The sequence below is a fragment of the Harpia harpyja genome, chromosome 13 (genome assembly GCF_026419915.1).
Source record: "Harpia harpyja isolate bHarHar1 chromosome 13, bHarHar1 primary haplotype, whole genome shotgun sequence".
Taxonomy (NCBI): domain Eukaryota; kingdom Metazoa; phylum Chordata; class Aves; order Accipitriformes; family Accipitridae; genus Harpia; species Harpia harpyja.
The window spans coordinates 31378227-31390791 of NC_068952.1; the positions used below are offsets into that span (position 1 = coordinate 31378227).

The 12565-nt window shown below is 35.7% G+C and overlaps 1 protein-coding gene across 10 annotated transcripts in view; it reads left to right on the plus strand.

The window, feature by feature from the left end:
• The window catches only part of RGS7 (regulator of G protein signaling 7), a 294692-nt gene that overhangs the window by 183205 nt on the left and 98922 nt on the right, over positions 1 to 12565 (plus strand). For all 10 annotated transcript variants that reach the window (XM_052805847.1, XM_052805846.1, XM_052805848.1 and 7 more), the window contains one exon: positions 2189 to 2239. In XM_052805847.1, the coding sequence (XP_052661807.1) occupies positions 2189 to 2239 (51 nt within the window). The remainder of the gene's footprint in view (positions 1 to 2188; positions 2240 to 12565) is intronic.

The following is a 12565-nucleotide window of genomic DNA, read 5'->3' on the forward strand; positions in this document are numbered from 1 at the left end:
AAAGAATAGAAAATTTCTTCACATATGGTACCTGAGAGATTTGAAGGAAGCCAAAGTTAAGAATCGGTATTCAAAACTGTCCTGTTGTTTTTCTAATTACTTTTTGCCTCTGACCTTTGAGTATTTAGGAAAATATTTAGGGCTGACTAATGTCTCTAGTCAGCTGACATAAAAATATATCTAGGCTTGGAACCGTGTCACTAAAGTCTATGAAGTTTAATCTTATACTAAGCTAAAATTCTTCCTTCAGTGTCAGCCTCATTAAGTTCATACATATAAATAAAGGGCAGAAATTTTATTTATAAAAATGCATAAAAATAGAATATTTTGAAGGAGGAATATCTGTGTGAAACATTTTGTACACATCCAACAGCATGCAAAGGTAAATTGCCTCATTTAAAAAATAATTCCGTGTAAATGTTATGAGAAATGGTGCCACTGGAGTTTAATATCTATCAAAATTTAGACATGTAACATAGTAAAGAAAATCTCTGCTCTGGACATGGTTGTAAAATCTCCACAGTTTTCATTGCTATGTAATCAATTTAGTAATGCATACACACATGAAAATTTATGATATAATCAACTAGGCTTTGTAAAATACATGATAAAGCTATTTACTAAGTGTAATAAAATAAAAGCTACAGAATTATATTCTTTAAGAAAGTAAGGAGAAATAAATTTTCTTTTTTCTCTGAAAAGCTTTTTTAAAATGTCATATTCATTGCCTTAAGACTAAAGGAAATTATGCACTATGGGAACTACAGGAAGAAATCTGAATCTAGGGTGTGAAAGGGGAAATATCCTCCGCATTCTAATGTTATGTACTATTGTCCATTCATGAGATTTGTTTTATATTTGTGTAGATTGTGTAGATTTTTATTATCTTTCTAAATTTAAGGCTTATAAAAGAATTATGTTATTATGTCTGCTGAGAAATGGATGAACAACTTAAGCATTGGTTCTATAAGGAAGTATTATGTGATATGTCTCTCTATTAATGTTGCTTTTCGGAACTGGAAGTATGACGCAACCATCATGAAACATGGAGAACATGCTCATAACCCCAGCTCAGTGTTTCAGTATATTTTCCCCTTAAGCCAATTTGGTTATTTAAAGTTGCTTAAATCATGAATGTGTTTGTCTTTGTGTCTGCAGAACTGCTTCATAATTTATTTTGTAATTCATGCTCACAGTGGGTGAAGTCCAACTGTAGCTTTCAGTCTGAAAAACAAGACTGACTTCAGCTTATGACTTGGCACACGGAGTGCAAAATGTGATAGGAAGTGCATGGCCAAGAGGAACAGCGGGGGTTAGGAATTAGGAGGTGGGGTTGGAAGGATACTCTGTGAAAGACAGTGGGGAATCTGGTATGGAAGGTGTTAAGAGGCGAGGAATAACATGGGACCTTAAAATAAGGACAGGAAATTAAATAGAAAGAAATGGATAGGCAGTAAGCGAAGGGATACAGAAGAAGAAGAGAGACTGGAGTGGTAAGGAAAAGCTTTAACACTAGGGGAAAAATGAATTCTGTCAAGAGCTTAGCCATGAGGCGGAGTTTGAAACATTGGTAGCACACTCTTAGGTAACTGAATATGCTTTTACTGGTAGCCAGCAGAATGGGTTGAAAGTCACTACAGCAGAAGTGATAGTTAAAGGTAATAAAATCAGAAGGCAAAGTTAAGCACCATCTGCAGCTCCTAAGAGGAGCTCATAATGCCCTGTATTAGTCCCAAGGAAGTTTTTAGCTTCCAGCATGGCCTGCAGCATATACTCTAGATATTTCATAATCACAATGTGTGTTGCATTTACATTTTCTAGGGTTCATTTGTAAACTAATTTGGAAGGTGGGGAAAACTTAGTATTAACTTAATAAAGTGTTTGTTTTTCTGTGTAAATTTTGCAGTAATGTAATTTTTGGAATGCAAGCTGTTATCATACCCTTAATGCACTTCTATTACATTTTGTGAGTCTTGGCCTAAAGAAAGAAGCAAGTGGTATGTTTCTTTGCTAAAAGAAAACTAAAAAAAAGAAACTAAAAAAAAAATAGAATGCTCTAGTTTTTTCTAGACTGAGCAAAAAATGTAGATCTCTCTTACATAGTAGAACAATATTAATTGACCTAGGGAACTGAAGAATAGGAAGAGAAAACTTACTAATCTAAAAATGCCTATTGTTTTGCTCCTAGGTTCAGACATTGTTCAATGGTTAACGAAGAACTTATCTATAGAAGACCCAGGTAATTTATCTTTTTTTTTTCATGTCTGAAAATACTGGTTTGTCTTTTTAAATGATTGGACCTGACTTTGTCTTCTGTTGCAGTGGGGGTGGCCAGGTGGTATTTGACCAGTGTAATTTCAATAGCAAAACAGACAGTATCAAACCTTAGAAATCTTTGCTAAGAATCTGAGGATATTTAGTTATCCATTTTATTGGGGCAGGTACCAGGAAACAAGATGATGGCCAAGAATGAAAATGATAGCTGCTTTAATTAGTAGAAAATCAGTTTAAGTTCTACTTCGTGAGGAATTTACTCATTGTCATGCTAAATAGTGCATTAAATGTGCTGCTTTCTTAATAGAATTTTCCAATATATAAAAAATAAATAGAATTAATAAAATACACTCTTGTACTGTTACCAAGAGCTGCATTTGTATTCTTCAGTTTGGACACTTTTATAGCATCTTAAACAGAAAGCGAACTGTAAATAAAAGCAGTGCGGTGAGGAAGAACAGTTCATTCCTTGATCAGCTGGGTTGGAATGTGGAAGTAAAGCTTTGGTTCCAAGCTCTGCCACAGGTTTCTTGTGCAGCCAGCAGCAAATGCAGTTTGGTGCATATCTGATATTTATTTCCCTGATTTACAGGAATCTTGTTACACGATCTGAATTTTTCTGGAAAGCAGTGATTTCTAGTAGAAAATGCCAAATGGCAGAAATAAAGCATTCTGTGGAAGTTCCTATTATCTTTTGCTTAGGGGAAAGATAATCTTCCTTCTTTAAAGCATGATCCAAAATACTTATTTTTCCTCTCTCCATTTCAGACTTTTGGGAATGGAATTTATGGGGCTTTTTTTTTTTTTTTTTTTAATGTGTTTTTCTGTCCTGTTAGAAATGAAAGTACGAGCATTGTGGAATTCCAACAAAAAAAGTAAAATCACTGTGTTTAAAATTGTGACTTGAATAATGAGGAACTATTATAAATATATAATTCGATATTTGGAAGTAGCCAGTTCACAGCTTATCGACATGTTACATGAAAGAGATCACTAATTGCTTCCAGTTTTATGTAACTTTACACAGAGTGTCATATGTTTGCTTCCTGAAGATAAAGTGGAGGTTGCGAGAGACCTGTGTGTGGATACTGTATTTCTCAGTTGTCAGCTACAAAACACTCACCTATCTATATTTATCAGAGTTTTCAAGATTGCCATTCTATGTTTATTTGATATGGAAGCTTAACTTTTATTTGTTAAACCAGAACTGCAATACTGGATAGGCTGTCATTCAGATTATCTGGTTGTTGCAAAATTTGGAATAGAAGAAACCTCAAACTAAATGGAAAACATGGTTCCCTATGTTGATATCCAATTAAAATTAAACAAACACACAAACTACTAACATATGTAACCAGAACACCACACTTATTTAATTTAAGATGGGTTTTATCCTCTCAGATTGCATGGGTGGAAAAAACTATCCACAATGACAAAAATGTCTTATGCATGTCGGTCCCAGTCCAAAGTCAGCTATCTGGAGCTGGCTGGATTCAAATCTTCAGAAAGCCAATTGCCCTAGAGGCTGCCTTTGGGTAGTGCTCAGAGTTGCCAGACAGCAGTGAACTTGACAGATGGTGAGCAAGAGCTATTCACATGACAAGGCTTCTGAAAATACTTGGTTTTGTAAAATCTTTTAAGTGTGTGACTTTTTGTTCCAGTTCTAGACAAGACAATCTAGAATTTTCTGTGAAAAAGCCCAAAATTTCTGTGGACTGTTGTCGCCATAATTTGGATTTCCAGTGTCTTCTGTCCACTTTTCATCAGTCTGTCAAGGTTTAACTATGGCTGTCTTTCAACCTCCCCCCCCCCCCCCCCCTTAGGGTCCTTTTACAAAGCTCTTGTGAAGCTGTGCAATTTTGTGGCGCAGAAATAAATAATATCTGTGTTTGCACTGAAACTTACCATCTCCATCTAATTCCAATATCAGCAACATACCTGTAACAGCAACATAAAGTAGACCTTGGTTCACATATTTTAAGAGTATATTCTACTCTGTCCAGAAAAATTCAAGGACTATTTACACACCTCATCTACCAGTGCTGTAAACTACTCATGCGAGCAAGGCATGCAAATTGTGATTTAAGGGGTAAGTAGGCAGTTAGATGCACAGAATTATAGAACAGTCCAGGTTAGAAGGGACCTCAAAAGATCATCTGGTCCAACCTTCTATGGGAAAGGGAGCCTACATGAGATTATCTTAGCACCCTGTCCCATCCCATCTTGAACACCTCCAGCGATAGGGACTCCACCACGTCCTTGGGGAGATTGTTCTAGTGATTGATTGTTCCCACTGTAAAAAATTTCTTTCTTATATCAAGATGAAGCCTCTCCCTGTGCAAGTTGTACCCATCGCCCCTTGTCGTCTCAGTGTAGCTCCCTGTGAAGAGAGCCTCCGTCCTCTTTGTAGCTGCCCTTTAAGTACTGGTCAACTGTGATGAGGTCCCCCCTGAGCCTTCTGTCCTCCAGGGTGAAAACACCTAACTCCTTCAGTCAACTTGTTCTTTAATAAAACAAAGAACTAGTAAGAATGAAGTGGCATCACAGTACATTAAAAAAAAAAAAGATGTTACATTTTGTAGTGCAATTTTTTCCTTTGTTTTGCATAGGGAATACAACTCTAATACCATTTGTGTGGGAATGAAGAAGGCTGCTTTATGGATAGTGGGAGAACAAAAAGCAGGAGAAGGTCTGGCAGCAACACTTGCTTACACTATGTTAATAAGTGTAAAGCTATTATCTGGAAACAGCAATTTCAAGTAAAAAATAGTTACAAGTATAAATTGCCAGTCAAAAAAAGCCTGCACATTTTTCATAAATGGAAAATAATTTTCTGTGGAAGATTTGAAAGATTTTGGCTTGCTGCAGTAAAACTCCACCAAGAAAATAAACTGGAGATGATGGGTGGATTCTGCTAAATTATACCAGATTTGAAGTTATTTCAGTGGAGCAGAGTAGAGCTTGTGCCCAGAATAGCTGTGCGCAAGATACAGTTGCTGTTATATTGTTTACTTTTCAATACGTACTTAAAAAATGTTTGTGTTTCAGCCTACAACTCATCTGCAAAATTTTAAGGAACAGAAAATATCTGAGTTATTTTTAATGTGGAAGTTTAATTAAGTCATAAAAATAAGCCTGATCTCAACCGGAAAAGAAGCAATTAACTAAGTTTACAGAATTGTAAGGACTTGTGGTTTGGCACTTAGACATGTGTTTGTTGAATTGACCATTACAGGGTAAGTGCTGACTCTTCACTGATGGTGCCAATTACTCTTAATGTGGAAAATCTACTCTGTTTTTCTACATTGTGTTTTTCTTTTTAAAGTGATAATTAGTGCCATGAAATGTAGTAGACTGACCACACTAGAGACCGAAGCCATTTTAATCCTTAGGGGGAAAAACAGAACAAAAAGGGTAGTTGAGCTGATTTAAAGGTGTCAGCTGAAATTGCCAAGAGACTAATTCTGTACTTGGTTCTTGCACTGATTTCTTTGATGCCCTTTGGGCAGACACATGATTTCTCTATTCCCTAGCATCCCAACATGCCAATGGTAAATCATGCTGTTGTCTCTTTAAGGAGAAAAACCAGTGTCAGTTTTCATAATGAAATGTGTGTTATTCACAAACACGCTTTTCATCCTTAAGTCAGCCCATGAAGAATTTCTAACTAGGTGGCTCAGAAAGAGCCTTTAAGAGTTGATAATATATTTAGCCATCATCCCCTTGTTCCTTTACAATACCTTTATTCCCTAGTGTTGCTTATTTAATTCACTCACATCTGCAAAGCCAATTGAATTTGGCTTAAGGCACTTCATTATTGGATGGTTACTCTAGCAGAACCACAGTACTGCAGCCAGCTCCAGAACGCACAGCCTTTGCATTCAGATTGCCCTGGTCCAGCTCATTTTGGCAGTCCGTTGAAGGAGTTTCCTCTTGGACATCAAGAATTACACTAAGTCAAATGTATATGACTAAATCAAACTTTGTAAGTTATAAAACAAGACTGTACCTTGAAATAGATAACCTCCTGTGATTTTTCAACTTCAGTTCTTGCCATTAATAGTCTTTTCACTTAATTGATGTAGCTAATTTGTAACTAGATGCCCACCAGCAGCCATCTAAACTGTGGTCACTGATCCAGTGCAATAAAAAGGGAGGACTCAGTAGCACAACATCTGTTTGTGTTTCTTCCACCTTTCCCTCCTTTGCTTTGTAGTAAAATCTCTCTCCAGCAACTGCTGTATTAATAATGACCTTGATAATACACACTACTTGCTCTAAAGAGTTAGAGGAAAAATATTAGGGTTTTTATTTGAGCTTATGGAATTGTACTTGAAAAATTGGTCAGCTCTAAGTTATTTCTGCCCCCTTCCCCATGTATATGCAGTAAGGTAACAGCAAAGAGCAGGAGCCAGACAAGATGTTCTAAACGACTGCCATTTGGGAGGCAGCACCAGACAGCTGCAACTGAAGGGGAGGTTCTTCCAGAGTCTGCTAACAGAGAAAAGAGCCTCTTATGAATAGGAAGAAAGAAGGGAATAGAAAAGTCATGCTTATGTTTGTAGTCTTTGCATTAATTAAAACTTGTGGAAATACATCAAGAGTAGAACGCATCCCGTTTATCAGCTTAACTAAAAAAAAAAGCTGATAAAAGTAATTTATGCTGCCTGCACACATACCATAACCCTCATACTAGGAACCCAGGAACGCCAAGACACTCACTTTTTTCATATGTCTAACAGAAACTTGGGCATGTTTTATTCAATGAGGCAAAGCTCGTGAACCTTCGTCAAGTCTAGTGTAAATACCTTTCTAATTTTCTTCTACTGGTTGAATTTGATCTGAGCTTGTCAGGTCCTGTAACATTTAAGTGGAATAATGACTTTAATTTCAGATGAACAGAAAGAAAGTAAAACTCAAATCCTGCTTGGGAATAGAAAATGTCAAAATTTACAGATACTGCTTTAGTACCAATAGTATTAATGTTGTGATACTCAAGCAAAATAAAAATGTATGGGTCAGTTTTCCTTTAGTTATGTGTAGCATGGGTGGCACTTACCTGTGTGTGGCAATCGGTGGGCTTTTAGCCACTGCTGTGGTTTCAGGACTGCAATGGTAAATGTTCATGTGCAGAGGTTATTTTATTTGTCCAAAGCCTTTAGATAGATTTTTGAAATGGTGAACAGAGGTGTATTGCCTGCAATTCAATTGTGACAGGATAAATCAGATTTAATGGATTTGATGTTTTTCCAGTGAAGCTTTTTCCAGTTTTGTATAATCTGTTACCCTGTGTAGATGGCATGTGTTAGGAGTGTCTCCCAAGAGCACAGAGAGCAGCAGGGCCAGCCTGGAGTGAGCTTTCATTCTACATATGTTCTCGTACCATTTGAGCAGCCTCATTTCCATGTGGTCACTCTTGAAGGTGATTAACATGTCCCTAGGTTGGCCAGTTTATTGTCTTTCTTGCAAATAGGTGGTAGGCTACTTCGGTGCTCATTTCAGATTTCCTTTCAAGAGGCAGACATTTCTTCTGATATGTTTAGTAGTGTGGCAGTTGGTTAAAAGCAAACAGTTTTTTATACTCCAGAAATGGAGTTTCTGACTGGTAGAGATGCAATGAGTTCATGGTATCAGCGACAAATCACTTCGTTTACATAGGCAGATAGGTCAAACTATCACAAACTGTTTCATCATACTAAGTGTGTCTAAATAAAATTCCTCTTCCCTGGTTGCCTTAATGTGGCATTATTTTACAAGATACTATATGAAATAGTTTATGTTTTTTCATCCTAGTAATTAATACACTGTGCTTGTAGGTAGCAGGATTTATGTATAATACAACATTGTAAACTCTGAAACTCCCTTTAGAAACCACTTAATAAACAATAAAAGATATTATCTTAAGATGTTTATCGATATAATAGGTTATATTTGCCGGGTACAAAATAGGTCTAGTCTAGATACCTTATCCTATTTATCATTAAAGTAATTTTATAAATTTTTGAATTACCTATAAAGTATTAATGAATTGTATCTGTTTATAAATGAATGTCCATATTGGAAAAATGGGTAAAGATCACAAGTATGGAATTTGCTGCCTTCTAGAATAATTTGCTGTATAATGGTAAGAATAAAATTATATTACTGCTATTGGAATGACAAAATATGTGTTCTGTAACATTGTTTCTGTGACCAACCTGTTTGCTATTGTCAATAGCATACTAATTCAAAACAGATCTCTTTTGGTTCTAATTAGGCTTTGTGCAATCTGATTTAGTGGAAGGTGTCCCTGCCCAAGGCAGGGGGTTTGGAACTAGATGATCTTTAAGGTCCCTTCCAACCCAAACCATTCTGTGATTCTATGATTCAACTGTAACTTGTGTGTCATACACATTTCTTATATAAAACAGAACTCTATCAATGTTTCCTTACTTTTGGTTAAAACCAAACCTTCAACTGAGCTTTTAAATTTCATTTTTCTGAACACTAGCCCTGATGCCATGGTGATGTCTTCAAAACTATTTATTTTTAATAAGAAATAATTCATGCCTTTAATATTAAAGTCTCCAAATTCTACTCAGAATTATTTTAAGTGGTAAGTGTAATACCTTCACATGGCATCCAGTCCTTCCTCCTTTGTTTTAATCATTAAAGGTAAAATTCCAATGCCACAGAAGGCTGGAGGTTTTCTCATTAACTCCAAAAGAAACAAGTTTTAACTAGATGCCCTTCAAAATATGATTAGGTGTAACATGGCCTTTAAGCTATCTCTCAGGCTGAAATCCAAAAGCTAGTTTATAAAAGGTGTCTGATACCCAGTTAGATTTTAAAAATTGAAACAAACCAACAATCAGAATTTTCTTTGGAATTCAGTAGGCAGTATGGGCTTTATTTCACTGAGGTCTTTGAGAGTCTTACTGAGTGAAGAGTAAGAAAGAAGTACTGAATAGAATACAAAGTACTGATTAGAAGTCTGAAGAAGCCTACTCAGATAAAAAGTTAACGCTAAAACTATTGCCAGATCCAGACAATAGAAGCTGAAAAATCAGTAAGCATTAATTTCAAGTAATTTCATTGGAAAGAACTTTAGAAGCTCTGTTGTACCAACTGAAGGAATGTATTTCATCCTTTCTGTCACAGAACAAATTAGGCTATAAGAAATCTATATTACACGATTGAAATCTTTACCCATGAAGTTACCTTGAAGAACACAGCTTCATCATAAAGCTATATATAAAATAAGCTCTTCAAAACTGATACTGGCTTCTCCCCAGTGATTTAAAAAGTCTTGAAAGCTTTATAATCAGTTTTTAAAATCAAATCCCAAATTGGGCAATTTTTGTTCCTTAGTTTTCATTGAAAATTCTCCACATTGTTCTTCTAAGGAACTGGTGTTCCTAAACTGGGTCTCTCCTTCCAGGTGTTGTACCAATCTCTTTTCCTTGATGCCATTGCTCAGAATATGGAACCAATATCTCAGCGTAAGGCAAATGTATATAAGGCCAATATTAACTTCCTACTGATGCATCAGATTTTCAAAATAACTGGCTTTGGATACCAAATCCTGCTGATTCAAAAATATTATCCATTCCTCATCTTGTCTGCTTCCATTGTAACTCTCCATGCTAGTAGCTGCCACTTTTTGATTATTCAGCATGGTCAGAGACTATTATGTTACTGTCTTTGTTAATAACAATAAAACATACATTTATTGACTTAACTGAGCTAAGGACAAAAGTACAGCTGAAGAATAATAGAAAAGGTATGCCTTTTTAGGGAGAACTCTGATAACTTTTAGAAATAAAGATCATTAATTAATTGCATAAATTAGATTATAATGATATTCATAATAAAATATTTGATCTCATTTTTACTGAAGTTACTAGGAATTTTTGTGCTTTTCTTACTGTTTGACAGCCTCCTTCTGAACCTTTGGGATCGTACCAAGTTTTGGAGGTTTAAGAGGAAGAACATTTGCTAATTCCCAATTCATACTGGCATAATTAATTAAAAGCAGCTAAATAATTGTCTAGAGACTTCATTAGCTTTTTGCTTCCTTGTTTCTCAGAGAACTGTGTTATATAGTAATGGAAAGCACCAGTAGGTGGAAGTGAGATTTTAAATCTGGACAACTTAATTGAATAAAAGTAGTTGAAATCCTATTTCATCTTGCCAACAGCTGCTGCAGCTATTTACAGTGAAGTAAACAAAAATGTTTTGATATTTACATGTTGTATGTAGTATTTGATAACTGGAAGTTTAATGTAAGGCCTTCTCTTGATTTTGTTACTGTGCTTAAGAGGGTTTTCAGTTTTTCCTTAGCATGTATAGAGAAATACTGCTGTCCACACAGGAACATAGTGACAGTTCAAGATTAACTTAACTGCTGGGTGCTCTAGTTTACTATGCAAAGGACATAGCTTGCCATTTCATCTTGGAAACATTGATATTAGGAAAAATTTTTTTACTGAGAGGGTTGTCAAACATTAGAATGGGCTGCCCAGGGAAGTGGTTGAGTCACCATCCCTGGAGATATTTAAAAAGCGAGTGGACAGGGTACTTCAGAACATGGTTTAGGGGGCATGGTTAATGGTTGGACTCGATGATCTTGAAGGTCTTTTCCAACCGAAATGATTCTATGATTCCATTTCCTAGGTGCGCTTTCATTTGTCAATATTCGCTTCCCTCTTTTTCTTCCTTTTTTTCCTCTCCTCTCTGCTCCCCTCCACTCCTCTCTTTTACCTCCACGGTTCATTCCCCAATTTTGCTGCATAGAATGTCCTCTGGTTCTCATTTGCTTATGGCTGCTGGTTGGATCTAATTCACATGTTCTTCTGCATTCAGATGTTCTCCCTCTAATGTTTCTCCTTTCTTCTAGTTTCGCTGGTGGCATTCAGTCACCTACTCAAATTTCACAAATGTTTTTTCACTGTTTGTGTGGCAGGGTGGGTGACAAGAGCCATGTTTACTGTGGTTTTGTAGCTGCAAGACCTCTTTTGGCTTCGGAATGCTTGGATCCACAAAGTATAAATTACCTAGTGCAATAGAATCTAATTTTTATAGGTGTTAAAAAACTACTGTTCTTACTAAAGTTGAAGCTCAAATTAATTAAAAAAAAAAAAAAAATCCAAACCATAAAAAGACTCTATTCACCTCAGTTAGGCATACAGAATTTATAACAAGTAATTTACACTTGCTTTTGAAAGTTTGCTTCTTAATTACTCTCTACTTTAAAGTAATACCTTAGATAAACTGGTAAAATGTAACTTTTTAATAGCTTTTAAGCTTATTAGAAATGTTATGAAGAACTATAAATGTGGAATATTTGCATCTTGAAATTGTGGAATTATTTACATCTTCAAATATAATCACTAGCATGAAATAAAGCGAAAAATATAATAAGCAACTACTGTATCATAGTAACTGTGGGATAAAAAAGTTTAAATATTTCGGTTAAGGTCTTTCAGAGAAATAATAAATGACTGATTTTTTCTTTATAACATAAGTGAAAAACGTTATTTCTTGAGGTAGCTTCACATATTTGTCACGCAACTTGAGGATATTTTCAAGTAGGCTGGTTTGAGGAAGTTAAGGATGGGGATTTACAGTTTCACAGCTAAACCTGACGTGAATTTTAGTAACAGTGACTGCCACTACAACTGCATAATAAAATTAAATGTACAGACAACTATCTAGAGAGTTTCAACTGTAGATTACGAGGGGTTTAATGTTCATGTTAATGAACTTTTGCAAATATATGCTCTGAACTATCTGAAGTAGATGAAAATCTATGCCTACAAGAAATAGATCAGAAGTAATTCAACTATCCACAATAACTTTTACCATAGTAATGATGTCTGACTGAGAATAAATTAGAAGTGAAAAGATGTATTTAAGTTTCTGCACCGTACATGTAGAAGATACTCTGACATGCGAAAACTGTGTCCAGGAAGAGCAATTAACCAATAAATATAATGCAATTTCAAACTTAATATTAAAAGAGACTCTGCACACCGAGGGCATTTAAGCATAATAGTGGTTAGTTGTGGTTGTTTTTTTAATTAGCAAGCCAAAAATCTTCTGTACAGCAAGAAAACATGTAGGTAGCACTGCAAATTAGTTTATATCCAGTGCATGCTCCAAAATACTAGAAATTAAATGCATTTTGTACAATGTCAGTAAGAACATAAGACAGACCTGCAGTCAGACCATCTGGACCGTGAGCTGGTTCTGGCAGTGGTCAGTCACAAATGCTTAGGAAGAGACTTGCACCATAGGGGAAAGGTGGTGT